The sequence below is a fragment of the Brachyhypopomus gauderio genome, chromosome 16 (genome assembly GCF_052324685.1).
Source record: "Brachyhypopomus gauderio isolate BG-103 chromosome 16, BGAUD_0.2, whole genome shotgun sequence".
Taxonomy (NCBI): Eukaryota; Metazoa; Chordata; class Actinopteri; order Gymnotiformes; family Hypopomidae; genus Brachyhypopomus; species Brachyhypopomus gauderio.
The window spans coordinates 20,185,798-20,205,272 of record NC_135226.1 but is presented as its reverse complement, the minus strand read 5'-3'; the positions used below and the strand labels follow the sequence as shown (position 1 = coordinate 20,205,272).

Below are 19,475 nucleotides of genomic sequence, written 5' to 3'. Positions count from 1 at the left end.
CATGACAGAGCCTGGCTATATTTAATATCAAAGGCATGTAATTGGCACGTACTCAGGCTCTGACCACATCGCTGTGAAATGAACATCTTCAGGCCTTCTAAACTCTTTCTTCAGGAAGTCTCAGTACAGTAGCCCTGCACTGAGCAACAGGGCTCACTATTAAAGCACACTGTTTAGAGACGTTGTATAACCAAGCTACTGATGGAGCAGACTCTTGTTTTAGGAAGTCTTTTAAGGTTTTAAGTGGTCTTACAGTCTAAACTGGACACTGAAACGTGCTAACCGCTAATAAAAGGCACTGCAGGATGAGCTGAAGGTGCTGTTGAATGCACCAAGGGCCTCCGAGGCATTTCTGTTTATGACACAAGAACCTACAGCGCACACACATCCACCTAGTCACTAGACTAAACATAGCCAAGATTTCACTAATTACCATTAGCGGAGCGCGGAGGTATTTGGCACTGTGACCTTCAGATGTTCCTCCTGGATCCTGCTGGAAGCTCACTGAGAACACACAGCAGAGAGCAGCTGCCGGGTTCTGTCACACTCCCATGAGGCCCGAAACCACGGCACCACTGATCCATGGCCCAACACATGGACGGAGGCAGGACGCCAGGCCACAGCGGGGCTTACAGACCACCGACACAACGGTTGGGGTCACGGAGCAGGAAGGTGTGTTGACCACACAGTGGCATTTAAGGAAAGTTCTGGTGTTCTTGGATGTACAATGAATCTGCTGACGTCCACAGATCGGGGGAACCAGAAAGACTTGAATGAACGCTTCATGTGAATGAAGAACATTTAATTGCCCGAGAGTCAAAACTAAAGGTTCAAGCAAAGAATGCAAGCGGTCGCATGCTTGGCTGTAAACATCCTAATGAAGGATGTTTAGTTGCACGTGACTTTTGACTCTTCATGTCAGCTTCTCATGTACAGCTTACAAGCAAAAAAAAAAAAAAAGGCCTTAGTGACCAGAGCTAATGGAGAACACAATTTAGCAGCACTTAAGATTGGTCTCTGTGGACGTTCCCCTGCGGTCGGTCCCATGCCCCTCCACTTCCCTTCTGACCCATTTTCCCACGTTGACGAAAAGGCTCCACTCGGCACCCTCGTCTGCTCACGCAAAAAATAACTGCAGAACCGGAGTATGAGAACAAATCAGTGGGACATATTTTCACTACGCTCTTTAAGACGTCAAAGAACAAGTCACATGGTTTGCCCTAAGAAATATGGGATGTGTGATGGCGATCTCTCGCCGCTAGACTGAGTCTTGGCTCTAAAGATAGCCACCGGTGCTGGAGCTCACTGCTACTGCCAACATGACGAAGCACCAGAGAGCAACTCTCTCCTTTTTTGGTGTCCCAGATGCTGGAGTGCTTTAGTCCTGTGTGCACCTCAACCCTTCCAACAAGCCCATCCAGCCACATGCGTTGTGCTATTATGACGTGCACTAGAGCTTTTTAACGGCACTGGAATCCACAGATGAAAAAAAGGTACATATTTTTATTCTCATAAATAGAATTTGCTTTGGTGAATTTGCTTTGGTCCCGAGACCCCAATCACCAAAATAGGAAATCACAGAGCAGAATGGGTGCTTTAGGCTTGAATTCTAGATTGTACGTTACCACCTGGATTCACACAAACTCGTATGAGGTGACTGAATGAGGTAAGGAACCAATCAGATATGACCAAACCCCTGGGGCCTCCAAGTCCAAACAGCAGGGGCATCTCAGTGCACACGCCCATGGCATGGGGCGGGTCTGAGAATGAATTCCAATTCAATTTAGTTTACTTGAAATAACAAAAACATTAAAAACAAGTGGCATCACTACAATAATTTACAATTGTATAATAATACAATTTCTAGTAGTGTTTGCATAAAAATTTTCAGTTGTTTCTCAACAGTAAATGTAACTGTTGCCTAATAGAAAATATGGCTTTATTCTATTTTGGGCCTTGTCCTAGTGTAAACAGAGGACACCCAGCACATAATTAGGTTCAAAAATACCCGTCCTCAAACACTGGATGTGCCGAGGACGGACTGTGAAGTTTTGCCAAGTTGCTCACAACAGAACCGAACAACAGAACCGTGTCAGCAAGTTTAACTGGCAGCAGAGCCAAAAGCCGTTTGTTTGGTACAGGTGCTTGAGCCGGAGCCTGACGTAAACACGGGACTTTCAGAACGCAAGACGATCTTTAATCCAGTGTACGTATGTAGATGAAATAAGTAAGATCTTTATGGGACCTCCTGAGCATTCGTATGGTGCACTTCATTCTCTTGGCTCAGTCCCTGGCCAATTCACGCCACGTGCTGTAATGTGCACTCGCTGGAGCTACAGAGGCTGTAAAAGGCTGTGTGTGCCATCTTAGCTGAGAAGACCCTTAGCAGGCCTAGAATCAGCAAAGACTGTGGTTTCAGGAAGCATCAATTATTAACCAGCCCATAGAGATTGGTGGGAAGAAGCTTGTGATGGAAGTCTAAGTAATCTCTCTTGCTCTCCTACAATCAACATCCGTTCCCCAATGACCGCTCTATCAGCTAAAAGACGCAGGACGTCTGAACCTGTGCGCATTGCGTCTCACTGTCCCTGTTCGCCGTCTCGGACATGCAGATGGTTTGAGGAATTCCCTGGAATGCCACGCGGCTTCCTCCAGGCTGCCCAGAAGTTTACACTGCAGAACTAGTGTTTGGCTCACAGAGAGCTTTTCTTTTCTTGAGAAGACTAGATAGAGAACAGATACCAAATCCAGACTCTTTTAGTGTAAATAATTTCAGGTTTACTACCAGTCAAAAGTTTGGACACAGCTCACTGAATGTATGTTCTTTATAGTTTTAAAGACATTTTTAGCTAATGGTTTATGTTTAAATTTGCTCCTAAGACAAATATAAACAGTGAATGTCGATGGCCTATAAATAAAATCTGCAATAATTTCTTTTCCAAAAAAAACAATGTATACAGTATATAATTCAAATAATAATAATGACATTTTTAATGACTTTTGTCTCTTCAAAAATTTATACATTTATACATTTCACTACTCATTCTACAAGTGCTCAGCGTACATGAGAATGAGTTCAGGGCATCGATGCTTTATGAAGGTGGTCAAGAACATCAAGAGCATCCAGAGATCATCCCAAACTGTCCAGAAATGGTAGCGGCTCTGGTGAACTTTACAATCTACAGCCAACTACTAAACCATCTATTCTGGATTAACATAGCATAGTCATGTTTTATTTCATTATTTTGATACCTTCACTGTTTTTCTAAAATGAAGAAGATATTAAAACAAAAAAAAAACTAGGTGCGTCCAAACCTTTGACTGGTAGTGTATATACATACATACATTTAAATTAAGATATAGGTGCAGGATTCAGTATTGCAGGAAGGAGTAGAGAGTCACCACTAGACAGAGAGAGTGCATTAGTGATTAAAGGTCATGGTGGCAGTTCAAAGATCCAGTCAGTGGCATCTGACACACACCAATCAGGAGGGACGCAGGACTTACACGCACCAATCAGAGCAGATAGAGGAGCGACACGCACCAATCAGGAGGAAACAAGGGGGAACAACGGGGAGGCAGAAGGCAGTAAGGGAAGAATGTCAGGCATCTCAATCCAGCAGGGCAGGCCAGATAACCATTATGGATGACCCCCCCTTCTCCCCCTCGCAGACTGGGAAAACCATAACTCAGACCCCGCCCCTCCCATAACTCAGACCCCACCACCAGCCACCAGCCCCTAAAGTGTCCGCGCTTTTTACAGAGACAGGAGACATCAGTCTGCACAGATTAGACATGCTATCAGCACCACAGAAGAAGATTGTGGAGAGAAGACATTTTTCCCAGGTCATCAATCCCGTCTGGGGGGGAACACCAAAGTGGCGTGTCTCACCCTGCCGTGGGAGCAGGGTCTAAGAGGTCAAGAGCAACATTCATTACTCCTCGACATTTACTGCTCAGATTCCCACCTTCTGCTCCTATAAACGCAGCACACACTGCACATGACATCTCGTGAATTGACTCAGTGACACAAAAATATTGATTTATTAAAGCAGGCGAAGTTTTATCGATGATACACGGCGCAGATGCGGTTCACGTGTTGGCGTGAACGGGCAAAAACGTCTCTGTTTCTTCCTGTCTGCCTCTATGACGCAATGATGAGTGATGTGTAAATTCAATCAGATATCAGAGTCAAATCCACGTGATACCATCTCAAAAATCTCATTAACACCTCCAGGAGTTACAATTTGTGAGACTGGGGAACTAGAGGAGATGTCTGTGTTATAGAAGTGCTGGATGACCGAATCTTCCTGGCTGGTTATCCATCAGATAGCCAAGAAGCTCAGCATTCAACATCTCAATGTGACATAACCGTTCTGTGATCTGCCACACTTTCCTCATGTACTGGAGCTCATGTTGAGGGTCATGGGTGTATTTTGACCACGGGCTAACAAGCAGCCACAAAAGGGTTTTCTCACCAAATGAGTGAAGGGGGAGGAGCTCTTTCTCCCACTGGGATCATGAGCTTAATCTTTCGCAAACATCACACAGCATGTAATGCAAACTATTCATAGACGTTTCTCTCCGTGTTTGTACAACACCCTAACACACACGGAGCTCTACGTGCCACTCTAACTCCAGGCTTTCTGTGTCTTTTTTTATCAGAGCCTGAAAATGTTGTCACTACACCGTCCCTGTTCAGAGTCGCAGTCAAAGGCCTGTACACTGGACATCGGCTTTGTCCTGTGAAAGTTTATGAGGTTGCAAAGCTATTAAGAGCAAAAGCGAAAATCACTCCATTAAAACTCCTCACGGTCGATAAACTTAGAGAAAAGAGACTGCCCACACTGTCATCACACAACACAACTATAAATGCACAGAAAGAAAAGAATAGGTCCATACTACGAAAAATAACCAATGAAACAACATAAAAGGAAATAATGAATAAAGAGAAACCTTCTACATCTGCTACATATTTGAATCCTGTAGTAGATGATTGTGCTGACAAATGCATATTATCCATGGCTCCAAAATACTATAATTAATATTCATGAGTTTCCGGTTATGAAGAATAAATAGAACTGTATGGCAGATTGTAGGACTGCATACTGCATTCATTCTCTTACCAGTCACATCATTCTTAACTCCAGCTGAAGACACATTTGATAAATATGTGAAATATGATTAATAAATATATTAAGCCAATTTTAAAGGTTTTTAAAAATGGTGTAAAAATATACAAAATACAGTAAAGAGAGAGAAATAGAGGTGGAGATGGAGAGAAAATAACACTCCCAGGTCTCTGTCCTTAAGCTGTTGGGCAAAGCATCTGACCAAGATTCAGTGTTTTCTATAACTGACCTGTAGATCTGTATGGTTTAAATGGTTGTATTCTAGCGTTCTGCCACTGAACAGAAGTGACGACACCCCTGGAGCGTTCCTGAGTGTGGACCCAGGCTTGGGTCGGGCCTGCTGGAAGGCCAACATAGTGTGCGTTTTTTCCAGCCTACACCTGGAAAACGTCATGGCTGAAGACAATGGAGACCACGGCCAGAACGTCACGACTTTGGCAGTTTCCTCTTCACTTGTGAAAGAAGAGGAAGCTCAGGGAATCACTCACAATACAAAGGAAACTCTGCGTAAGCTCTGCGTAATGTGTGTATAAGGGCTTAAGATGGCTTTACCATTCATTCATTCACTCATTCATCCAAATTCAGGGTTGCAGTGCATCAGTGAACCACAGGCTACTTTACTGGTGGGAGTTAATTTACCAGTATGAGGTAATTTACCAGTATGATGTAATTTACCAGTATGATGTAGGCACATTTTTTTACTGAATGCTCAGTTTTTTGCAATCCTTCTGACACCATCCTTAAAATTTAAAAAGAAAAGAAGGTAGAAGTCTCAAAGTTTCTATCTATCTATCTATCTATCTATCTATCTATCTATCTATCTATCTATCTATCTATCTATCTATCTATCTATCTATCTATCTATCTATCTATCTATCTATCTATCTATCTATCTATCTTTTCATCCATCCATCCATTCATCCATCTAGGTTTGTCCTTAGGTTTTCCAGCCCTTCTTGTAATACAGGGACTGAAGCTTCTGTTCAGCGATTGTTATCAAAGTTTTTTTAAAAGCCAGTGGGGTTGATTTACTGTTTTCTGTTTCGTGTCATTACACTATTATACCTCTGATAAAGAAACAAGTGAACAGACGCCTGGTCTACTGACCAGGAGCTCTGAGGTCATCATGACACTTTTGTTAGGGCTACATTAGGTTCCGAGTTATCATGGCCTACTGCATTCACAAAAACCCAGGCCATAAAAGGCATATGGCACAGCTGGGATCTAATTATATACCTTTCAGTTATGCTGGTGTGGAACATCTTGCTGGAATTAACCTCAGTGATCTTGAAACAGGACGGCACTTCTATCAAGTGTTCAGAAAGTGTCCTGGATCTACAGCCCTAGTCAAAACAAACATGCCTCTCGGGCCAGGTGACTACCGCCGGGCCTTGCTGCCGGCCCCAAACACAGAGCCTCTTCTGTAGTACTTTAAGTGGGTCAGACGTTCATGAGTGAGCAGCTTGCACCAAACTGAAGTTTGTTTTTATTTTACTGCAAGGCAACACTTGTTTATGGCTTACTGGTAAGATTTAAATGGTAGTTGCAGTGTTTTTTTTTTCTTTATTTGTTTTGTTTTTGTACTACAGCCCATGAACACCTCAGCTTTGCACAATAAATATATGAGTGCAACAATAACAAATTACTGTTCAATCCCTAAATGCAGTTTTAAGCTGTGGCCCAGGGCAGCAAAGATCACTGTTCTTTCGGGATGTGGATTCTGGTCAGATAAGTGCTTGAAAAATCTGAGTGTATTGATTTCTGTTGCGTTACATCACTTAGCGCTGTAAGAAAAAGGCTCACGAGGTCGCTCAACTCTGACTTAAAATAATACGATAATCCCGGGAAAGCACTCAAACAAGCCGAAGACGAGAGGCACAAAGTCAAGAGGAGGGTGACGACGTTCCTGCGTGCTCCACGACTACGAGGGACAGGAAGGGGTGAAACTCGCTGCTTGAAAGTTGAGCCCAGCCCAAATGGCCTCCGTGAGAGGGGGGACACCGGGTGTGGACAGCTGCTCACTGGCTGCTGCTGAAGATCAGAAGAAACGCTGGAGAGACTCACGAGTCTCCAGGTGTCTCTTGTCCAACGGTGCTTAGAGAAGAGCAGAGCGAGAGCACCGGAGGTTGAGACAATACCGCTGCTTCCCTGCGTTTGGACTACGCTCCAAACACTCTTCTAACAGGGACACCAGCAATCCAACGGCCATCACGTCACCAGCAATCCAACAGACCACCAAGACACCAGCAATCTGATGGGCCACCATGTTCACGTCCTGAAGCGTCCTTTCAGCCAAGGCCGTGTCGGCTGTTTGCAGTACCACACGGGCCCTCTGAGGACGGGAAGATGTAGGCCATGTTGTGAACATGAGTTTTTGCTTAGCAATAACATTAGCAAAAGTATATTTTGCTCATCAGTAAATGTGATATTAAAATTTGATATATAGTTGCTAATTAGATAAATAATTGCTTCCTTAAATGTTTTAAGCTATATATTTTGAGAAGGGCCATACAGACTATTGTTGCATCAGAAAATACTTTGGTCTAAGGCAAGTGAAGACTCTTGTGAAGTGTCTGTAGAATATGTTCTATACTGATAAGCTCCACAGAAGGTAACTGGCACCAACTGCCTGTAATGACACCCTATCAGTTTGGGACACAGTGAACATGAAATAAATAACGCAAAGTCATGCATGTAGGATGAGAACTCTATGTATGGGATGCAATTGGACTGTAGGGGTGGAGCAGTAGTATATAAACCTGCTTGTTACCAATAAACTTGGGATCTCTCTGATGTAAATGTTTAGAATGTGTGAGATCCCCAGATATATCTCTGTTTTAATAAAGACCTTTTTGGTATTGCAATAATTTTGGTCTGTTGTTCCTGCTATCTCCTTTTGCATCAATCAAACACGCTAGCCTAAAGTGGTTGATAGAAGTTCAAGCCCTAACAGCCAGTAGTAATGAATCCAGACCAACACCCTGGACCAGGCTCATGACCACTGTTTTCACCTTAAACTAACAGCAGACAAAATTCCAGTTCTGGATAAGCGTCCCACCTCACAGTGACAACTGTTGTTGGAAAGAGACCCTTCATTTTCCCTCAAAACTATTTGCTTACATTAGAGAACTCAACGTTGAAAAGTTCTCAACTGTACATTACCGCATTCGGTACAGTTTACAGAGAGACGACTGAGCCAGTCATATCTCATAACCATGTACACTTACTTACTCAGCACCTCAGTGGTAAATGGCTGTGCTTAATTTAGCTGGTGTTACAAAATGTCCAATATCCTCGCACTTCTCCTTCCAGAAAAAAATTATAATCCATATATCCATAAATAGACACCATATATGTGTAATTTCACAAATGATGAAACAGACAAGAGGACAAGACTTGTAATTTTTGCAAATCTTGCCCAGCAGTGGTTTTTGAAGCATTTTTCCTGAAGCATTTTTCAAAGTTGACTGTGAGGTGGGAGGACAGAGTTAAGCCACGCCCACATTCCCAGGATGCATCTTCAGGAGGTGTAAAAATCGGCTGTGTTCGAAATAGCCTACTACATACTACTGGCGTACTGATCGAGCCCCAAATCAGTATGTCGTATGCAGTATGTGACCAAAATGAAAATTTCCAGTACGTGAAACATACCCGGATGACCTACTACTTCCGCAAAATATTCCAGTACGCGAACAGAGCTATCTTCGTGGTGTACTGCATCCCATCATGCAACGCTACGTTCACGTGACCCCGTAGTGTGCTTTGCTTTTGTCGCATACTGGAAACTGTACTGCATACTACTACGAGGACCAGTATGCAGTATCCAGTATATACTGAGTCCAGTATGCAGTATCCAGTATGTAGTAGTCTATTTCGAACACAGCCATCAAAACTGCCCTTACATCCCCAACCATAATGCTGCACATCACATGACGCTTGAATAAGACACATGTCCAGACTCCTCCCACTCCACATGTGACCTGGATACTGTCAGGCTAGTGCTAACAACTATGAATTATCCAGACACGTATTTATATAGCAGCAGTCTACAGACAATATCAAAAGCAGGCAAATGTCTCTTTTTTTCTGTCACATGGACATATTAAGAGGTTGGATGTGGATAGAAAAGAAACACAGTGCAGATGTGGGCATTGTGTACATGGGACATTTATTTTCCCAGCCGCAGAGGGATATATGGAAACCGATCCGAGCCCGTCCTAAATGCAGTCCATACTGCCGCTAGCTCTCAGTCAGGCCAAATTCCCAGCTCAGCAGAGGAATCATGCACTGTAGACCCTAACCCTAACCCTAGCCCTAACCCTAACCCTAGCCCTAACCCTAACCCACCCTCAGTCATTGATGCAAATATGTAATATTATGCAAATATGCATGCAAATATTGGTTTGTTTTCAATTTGCTGCATATGCTATCCTGAGGTGGCCAAACATGGCATAGTAGTATGATTAACTGAATTGATATTTAAAAACTCTGAATGAATGCCCAAGTTTCAGTCCAAACAATGGACATGATGAAGATAAACAGAATGAAGTGTTGCCACTAATCTGAGCCTTTTACTATACACCAATTATTCTCATTTTGGCATATCGTAGACCATTCAGTAAGAACGTGGCATTCGGGAGAGAAGACTTGAATGGCTTCTGTTTAAAGCAGCGTTCTGATGGTACACTGGCAAGTTCTTCAATGTCTTATCTCTGAATGGTAAATATTAGACACAGAGCCATTTATTGTAACTCTAGAGACTTTGTCAGGGAGCTTTGTAACACGGGGAAGGACACTCCATATCAGAAGTCCTGCTGCTCAAGAGAATCAGACTGGCCTTTAACCCATAATTAGATGGCGTCAGTAAAAAAAAAAAAAAAAAAAACGCTTTATACATTTTTTAGCGCAGAAATTGCCGATGCCCTTCGGCATTGCTTGTGTGATGAGTCAGGAGAAGAAGGCGTCCGTTATTGACTGTTGTCCACATAACCATAACCATGGTTCCTACAGCACACCCCCGACCTCCCTGAGGGCCGTCATGGTGGAACAGACGTCAGACAGGAAAGATGAAAAGAACCTGTATGCAAATCACAGGTTACACTGGTGCTCAAATGCCCAAAGAACTCTGGTAACTTTGGTATTGCCTAAAAATATATCCGGTTCTTAATCAAGCCAAACAAGGTAAGCACTGAAGATTCCTGGCTCTGAAATGTGCTGCCAGTTATTGGTGGGCCAGACAGCAATGAGCAGGAGAGTAATGACCTAACCTCCGTCACATGTATAACTTTGAATTCGTTCCATTTGTGGAGAGATTCAGAGCTCAGCACATGGTCTGCTTAGTTATGACTTGCCAACATCTTGTAACAAGTGCCCCATACAAACGGGACTGCCTGCAGAGGTCATAGCTTCCCATAAGATGCCCCATGTCTCACTGTGTGTTCTTGAAAAGAAAGAAAAGGGGGAAAGATACACTATCCATGTTAGGGCACCATGTAGTCCATCTAACCCAAAAACCACACCTGCTCAGAATGAAGGGAAGTCTCCACCGCAAGTTTACTTATACAGGGAGTATACTGGGAGTATACTGGGAGTATAGCGGAAGGCTGAAGAAGAGGGCATGAACGCAGCTGAACAAAGGCTGCCCTGAGAGAAGAGTGAGGTCAGAGGACATGAGTTAAACAGGAGGTTGGCACAATGAGGAGAAACACTTAGCCTGCAGAGGCCAGAACAAACCGCCCCGCTCCACTGGCCCACTAAGGAAGTTAGAGAAGACGGACAGGCGGGAAACGCCAAATAAACACGATGATGGTGGTGAGGAGAAAGATCCTCAAACATCCTTCCCAGCAAAACCAAAGGGCTCAACTGATTGCTCGACAAAGATGAGACAATTACACCATGAATAATTAGCAATGACACAGAATATCAATATTTTTCACCCACTTGATTGTGGTTTTATAAAATTAAACATAATCAAAGGTCCATTTAACTGCTTGTACACATGCACATACACACCCACCGACACCCCCCCCCCCCACACACACATCTACCCACACACACACACACACACACACACACCCACCCACCCATCTACTCACACACATGCACACACACCCATCTACCCACAAACACACACGCCCCATCCTCCCAGATCCACACACACCCACACCCATACCCACACCCACGCCCATACCCACACCCACATCCATACCCACACCCACACCCCAAGTATAATAATTTTCCAATAAATCTACATGTTGTTTTAGATTTATAAGTTAATTCCTTCTGTGCCCACAGTTGTATAAAGACCGTCCCAAACAGCACTCTATTTACATTAGCTATATCGATGTGTTCCAGAAGCACTCTCTCTCTCTCTCTCTCTCTCTCTCTCTCTCTCTCTCTCTCTCTCACTCACACACACACACACACACACACACACACACACACACACACACACACAGACTGTTTAACCCACTCAGGTAATTTAACATTTTAACATTATTTTACATTTTATGTCTGACACAAAATCCCAAAATTAATTGACATCATGTAGATTAGGTAAATGAATGTTTTCTCATTACATATTCGTAGGTTTTAATAGTGTCATCTGCCTCCCAGTTTAACATACACATGAATATATGTGACAGTAACACTAGCTTCATCACCCAGCGTGGATGCTACGACCTCATGTTAAAACTTCTGGAAAGAGCATTCATACAGAAAGCGGAACCAAAAAATATTCACAGATTTACTACAAATGGAAGTTTTTAAGATGACGCATGGCGGTTTTTTTTTATTAAGGTTTAATTGCATACCAAAGCGATATTCAAAAGTATATTTTGGACAGCTTTCAGAAATCGGATGCCTCGAGAATAACATCAGAATGAACTAAATATATATGAACTAAACTAAATATATAAGTTCATAGAAGAACAACAGAGAACCCAGAGCATCTTTCACAAACAGCAGCGCAATTTCATCTCCGCAGAACAGCAAAATAATAATAAAACTGCTGTAATTCTAAATCTGATAACCCAGTTTGCTCATACGAGCTCCAAACCGCCGTGGTTTGTCTCACTCACCTTGCAAAACGAGGACGCAAAGTCCCGCGAGCGCGAGGGGAACCTTCCGCTGAGCCATCGCGCTCCTGCTGCCGTCGCGAGCGCCAAGTTGTCGCTCGGTGCGCGAGAGCGGCGCGCGGGCGGAACCTGCGCGCTCTACGACGCGCCGCGAGATCACGGCCACATTTGCATAGCGCAATAAAGGGGCGCGCGAGGATGTGCAGGACGGAGCCCGCGGAGATTCCGCCAGAAAGAGTCGCGCTGTGCTGACCTGCAAGATCCTTTTCTGTTGGAAAGAGATAAATATGTACAGAAATAAACAGGATAAATAGATCTTAACGCTTTGTGGCATAAATGATTAAAAGTGGCTTTGTGTTTTGTGCAATTAATCTTCTTGTCTTCGATTAGTATGTTTTTGCATACTGTAATAAGGAACAAAACAGCAAAATAAACCAGGTTGTTAAACCCCTTATGTAATGTTCTACCCATTAGCCTCAAACTTTGAAGATTTAGAGATGAATCGAGCATTATTGACCATTTACGGTTTATTTCAGTTAACCCTCCTGAGATTTGACCGATTTACAATTTTCCTTTCTAAGAAGTGTTGTAATTTTCCACCTTTTGTCATGAGGTTTCATACATGGTATATAAACAAATAAAATGTATCGGAAATATTTTTATAAAACAATTGAGGTTTATGAAACAACCCATTTTGTTCCCAGACAAAAATGTCCGGCCATTGAAACACACACACACACACACACACACACACACACACACACACACACACACACACACACACACACACACACACACACACACACACACACACACACACACAGTATGCTCCTTTTTAAGCTTCCATGGCAACTCCCACATGAACCTGTTGACAATATAAATTTCATCAACCACACCAGTTGAAAAAGAAAAAAAAATCTATTTTCTCACAGCTCTGGAATAAAGAACCTTTCTGGGGCATTTCTTCACTTCAGTGTTTGGCAGCACAATGGCCAACAGATGCACTTCAACTGAAGCTCAGACCCTCATATTTGACCATGAGAGTGATTGAGAGGAGAGAAGCCGGGATGACAGTGAGGAGGATTTAGAGGGGCAAGTGTCAGAGGATGAAGATGAAACAGAAAAACCCAGAGGAGGAAGACAATGACACTGACGAGGAAGAACACCCAGCTGAAGGTGTGGTCTCCTTTTGGGTCCAAAAATGGGCATTTTTCCTGGATGCCATCCTGACCTGAGAAAAGAGGTTGTAAATGCAGTGTTACCAGGGTGACCCAGCGGCAACGCGATATGCCATGTCCCAAGTGGATGACATCAAGTCCTGTTTCAACTTTTTCCTCACAAACTCCATTGTAATCACTGAACATGACAGACCTGGACGGGACGAGAGTTTATGGAGTGTTGAGGGCTTTAAACTTCTACCTACCACTTTAGCCCAGCGTGTTTGTTTGATGGGAAAGAGATAGCAGGAACAACATACCAAAATATAGCAATATCAAAAAGGCCTTTATTAAAACAGAGATATCTCTGGGGATCTCCCACATCCTAACATTTACATCAGAGAGACCCAACAAGTGTTTGTACATGCCGTCTTTATATACGATTTCTCCGCCCCCAAACACTTAGATCTTCTTCTATACCTTACATGGTGTTGTTATTCGAGCAAACATGATTTTGCTGTTCAAGCAGACATGACTTTTCCATTTGTTTCAACATATTAGAATATCTGTTCTAAAGGGATGCTGTCATACACCGGTATGTTGTACTTCTCCATTATCAGTCTAACACTGGTCCTCAACTTCCCGTTGACCGGGTCATCTTCCCTTTGAAACTCCTTACACATCATGATTTCCCAAGGCCCTTCTTAGGGTTCACAGCTTAAACACATCTAATCCAGTAGTTATATTTAATTACTATATTATGTTAATGGTAAGCAAAATATATTGTTGCTAATGCTAGTGCTAAGCAAAAACCCAAAATCACAACAGGAGCTACCTGGAAGGAGACAGACAGGGTGAATATTGAAGCCAATGCGTGTTGATTTTGGTGTGTACAGCATTGCACTTGTGCAGGTTAGCTAGCATATACTCCTGCAATAGACTGATGCTACGTTGGCCCATGGTGTTATCTTCCCAACATCATTGATGTGTCGCTCTACAGTGCATTTGTGGCTTGGAGTGAGATCAGTCCAGACTGTAAGGGGCACAAAAAGACTACAAGAGAAGACCTTGAAGGTTCCTCGAAGAACTTGCATAGTTGAGCCCCTCATTCAAGGGAGCAGACACCTTCCAGGAACGCCATGCTCTGCTGTACTGGTGAGTAATGCAAGCAACACCAGCAACATTCACCCAACCAGTGAAGAGTCAAGAGAAACACGATCCAACCTTTTGCCCCATTAGATAAAAAAGCCAAGATTCAAAGAACATGCAACAACCTCAGTATAGTACCCAACATCGTCATGAGAGTACAAAACTAAGGGTGACACTGTGTCACTTTTCAGAGCTACAATAGATCATTGTAAATGTGTTAATACAGTGTATGGCTTGTCTAGTATAGTTACATTTCCCTGCTTTACATTTAGGCTTTTGTTTCAAATAAATAAATCATACTGCTCACTTATGTCCAGAAACACATATGTTATTTTGTAGCACAGAAAATTTAACAGGATTCAAAAAAGTGACTTTGATAAACATTTCAGTAAAGTACTCTGTGACAAATAATACAATAGGGTTTGTCTTGTGATTTGTTATAGTGAAAATATGATGTATCTAATGTTTTTTCCCTAAGAATTGAGTGGTTTGACTTGCATACAAGTTCAACAAGAGCTGAAGGTTGGTAAAAAGGTCTAATACAACATTAGGTGAGAATACTTGCATCATTGTGTATTCATAATTGAAAAAACATATCCTGATCAAAAGTGATTTGGAACATTGAATGTTAACCAAAGGAAACACAACAGAAGAGTTAATTAAATTATATAGGGAATAAGAAAATGAAGTTAAATTCTTTTGAACTATTTTAGTTTATAATCTTCATCGTTATAGACGTTGTAATCGGGGGGTTGTTGTGAGATCTCCTAACCTTATGTAACAGTAGGTGATGTGCCAGCTGACAGATGAAGCCTCCTGTGTCCGGCGTTACACCCCCCCCCCCCCCCCTCAGTCCCTGCTGCCCCCACCCAACTGATACAGGGTGCTGTCGACAGCTTGTAAGACCGCATGTTTGCTCACCTGTGTGGCCACGTGCTTGTAGTCTACAAGATGTCAAACTGAAAAAGCTGTTGTTGTATTGCCAGGGCTTTAAACTCTAGACTACAACCAGCCCGCGTCTGTATCAGCATAAACATGAACTAATAAACTGAATTTGTTGACAAGAGTGCAAGTGTTTAATCCAAATTAAGGTTGCAAGAGGAGGAAACACTGTAAACAGAAGACAGCACTGTGTTTCACAGTGGAGTATCTGCACACTAAATTACTGTGTTGACTGGAAAATAATTTCAGCAGCGTCCTTATTATCTGATGATTCTCCCTCATGTTCATACTTTGGATAATGTTCAGTGTTGTCCTCTATTTATGACAACATATGTTGTGAAAAGCACTATACAAATATATTTGATTTGATTTATTTCAGACATTTCCTTTACTTCTCTTCAGGATCAAAACTGCCCAGATGTATGTTTCATTCTTATCAGACTGAGGATCAAATACATGATAAACGTCCCGATACACAGCAGGATATTTCCAGACTGCTGCTGCAGGATAAAATAAGAGCAAGACCCCCAAAAACTGCACTCATATCTCAACGCTGTCGGACTAGATCTATGAACCAGTGAACTGTAGGACTAGATCTCTGAACCAGTGAATGGTCAGAACAGATCAATTGTAACACTAAATCATGGATCTATGATGTGTACAAGGTGAGTTTATTTTTATAGCACTTTTCATACCCAGAGAGAATTTTTATTTTTATGGTTTCACCTTTGTTATTTCTGTGGGATGTCAGATCTGATGAGAGCATAACAGGTATATATATTTTGATCACACTTCCTAATTCTTACTGTTATGACCCCAACAGGGTAATGAGACCATAAGAGCAAGAGCAGAAAGTGAAATGTTAGAGAGAAACAGGTGTATGAGACAGTTTCACAAGCACAAAGAAACAGTTGGTGAGAACTCCAGGAGTGGTCCAGTACATACATACTGAACAGAACAGACGCCAAAAAGAATTAACTAAACTATGAAATAGCACACTACCAGGACTCACAAGAAACAACATGGAACATGTTACCACTAAGAGTGTACATACAAACAAAATTACCAGATAAACAACCACCAAGCCCAGAACATGCACACGTGACTCACACACATGCACACGTGACTCACAGGAGACCGAAGCCACTCGTAACCACGCTCTGCCAAATGAGTGTATTTGTCATGTTCTGAAGAACTTCCGTTTATATGACACAGCAGCTCAATCAAGGTTGAGGTGGACCTGGAAACGAGGTAACCAGCAAGACACAAAACCCGAACCGGACCACAACCACCAGGCGCATAACGTCACTGTGATCTTTGGAATAACCATCTCACGTTTTCTTTGATACCTTGGTGCAGAGACACATGAACTAACAGATGGCCTCTGAGGCAGACATGGGTATTGAGCTCAAAGATATAAAAACATGGACATGACAAATAGCCTCCCTCTCCATCTGTGTGTGTGTTTGCTAAGGACATCAATGCAGAATCCCTGTATAAATACATAATGATTTTACAGACACACATACACAGATACATCCTGTTTTTTTTCCGACACATGCAGACAGACGTGCAGAAAGACTGATTTAACTGATACAGACGTGAAAACATTGATACAGAGAAACAGACAGAAATTAATACATATTGATACAACGGAGAAATACAGACAGACCTGAGCACATACTGATTTTATATGATTTTACGGCAGTCACGTAAGACGTGACGAATCCTAAATGATAGCTCATTTGTGTTCTCTTCACTGGCTACACAGAGCTGGTCTGAGATTCTTCTCAGGTGGTTTAAGAATGAAAGAACAGCACTATAAAAGCATCAATAGTACCGCTGTCTCACCTTAACACATAACATTTACTCCACTACGCCATCACACTGAACACTCCACTACACCATCACACTGAACACTCCACTACACCATCACACTGAACACATACTCCACTACACCATCACACTGAACACTTACACCACTACACCATCACACTGAACACATACTCCACTACACCATCACACTGAACACATACTCCACTACACCATCACACTGAACACTTACACCACTACACCATCACACCAAACACTTACTCCACTACACCATCACACTGAACACATACTCCACTACACCATCACACTAAATGTTTACTCCACTACACCATCACACTGAACACTTACACCACTACACCATCACACTGAACACATACTCCACTACACCATCACACTGAACACTCCACTACACCATCACACTGAACGTTTACTCCACTACACCATCACACTGAACACTTAAGCCACTACACCATCACACTGAACACTTACTCCACTACACCATCACTTACTCCACTACACCATCACACTGAACGTTTACTCCACTACACTATCACACTGAACCTTTACTCCACTACACCATCACACTGAACACTTACACCACTACACCATCACACCAAACACTTACTCCACTACACCATCACACTGAACACATACTCCACTACACCATCACACTAAATGTTTACTCCACTACACCATCACACTGAACACTTACACCACTACACCATCACACTGAACACATACTCCACTACACCATCACACTGAACACTCCACTACACCATCACACTGAACGTTTACTCCACTACACCATCACACTGAACACTTAAGCCACTACACCATCACACTGAACACTTACTCCACTACACCATCACTTACTCCACTACACCATCACACTGAACGTTTACTCCACTACACTATCACACTGAACCTTTACTCCACTACACCATCACACTGAACACTTAAGCCACTACACCATCACACTGAACACTTACTCCACTACACCATCACACCAAACACTTACTCCACTACACCATCACACTCAACACTTACACCACTACACCATCACTTACTCCACTACACCATCACACTGAACACTTCCTCTGCTAGATCTTCTACCCCAGCAGACCATGACCACCATCTCCTGACTCCTGTATTGCACTTCTTTATTCCCATTCACAATGTGTGCCATTGTTTTAAGATCATATTTTGGAATCTTGGTCATGTCTCTCTCTCACACATACATGTGTCTTCACGTCAAACAGCGTCAACCAGGCTCTCCTGCCTTGTCCACTGTCCTTCACGCGGGCATCTCCTCCGTGGATCAGCTGTCTGGAGTGATTAATGTAGCTTTGTGGATGTTTGTTATCTTGCTTTTCTTTCTCTGGTGGAAAGACCCTTCCTCATGCTCAAAACCCTAAGGAAGGAAATAGGAACAGTGTCACTCTTTCCACTCTGGACCCCGGCTTATTGTTCTGAAGTTGTCTGTGTGAATGAGAAGACGCTATTGTGTGTTAAGTGTAAGGGTGGGGGATGTGAGTGTGTGTGAGTGTGTGTGTGTGTGTGTGTGTGTGTGTGTGTGTGTGTGTGAGAGTGAGGGGGCAGAAAAGACTTTTAGGCTCCCATTTACACAAAGCCCCCTCACATGAAGATGGGCTGGCAAACGGACACTTGCTCTGACACCAACGTTTTTATGAGGTCGTTTCTATGGTGATTCTATACAGACATACATAACTGTGAATGTCTTTGACTTCTCTCACTGGACCTTCGATGCCTCATTCGTATGTATGACCTCACTGGTTCAATATTAGAGAATCATTCAAATAGTTGGACACCAAATTAATTTTCATTTAAACCGAGTGGGCTTTAGGCTAGCAGGCAGAGTGGCACGCCTCCCCTCCCCGCTCCACAGGGAATACCATCACCACTGTACACCATGGCACCACAAATATCTCCAGGAAGCCAATTTTCCCACACCAAGCATATCAACCCAATGGGAATATAAGTTTCATCATATCAATATTTTCTTTAGTCTTTGTGGCTCTGTAGATATCAGGGTTTTTCAAGTCCGTCCATGTTGGACTTGGCGGGAACCTGTGGGCTGCTGGGATATGTGAGGTCACAGCTGGGGTTGGGTCTACTCACCACTGGCTTCATCTGTTGAGACTTTGTGTTCTCCCATAGAAGCTTCT

General features: G+C 42.8%; 1 protein-coding gene across 1 annotated transcript in view; it reads right to left on the bottom strand.

Annotated features, from left to right (window-relative positions):
• The window catches only part of mcamb (melanoma cell adhesion molecule b), a 31,166-nt gene extending 12,524 nt beyond the window's left edge, over positions 1 to 18,642 (bottom strand). The window contains exons 1-2 of the mRNA XM_076976525.1: positions 18,528 to 18,642; positions 12,212 to 12,476 (exon numbers count right to left, since the gene is read on the bottom strand). Coding sequence (XP_076832640.1) covers positions 12,212 to 12,269 — 58 coding nt within the window. The 5' untranslated portion in view covers positions 12,270 to 12,476; positions 18,528 to 18,642. The remainder of the gene's footprint in view (positions 1 to 12,211; positions 12,477 to 18,527) is intronic.
• Positions 18,643 to 19,475: the final 833 nt, after the last annotated feature.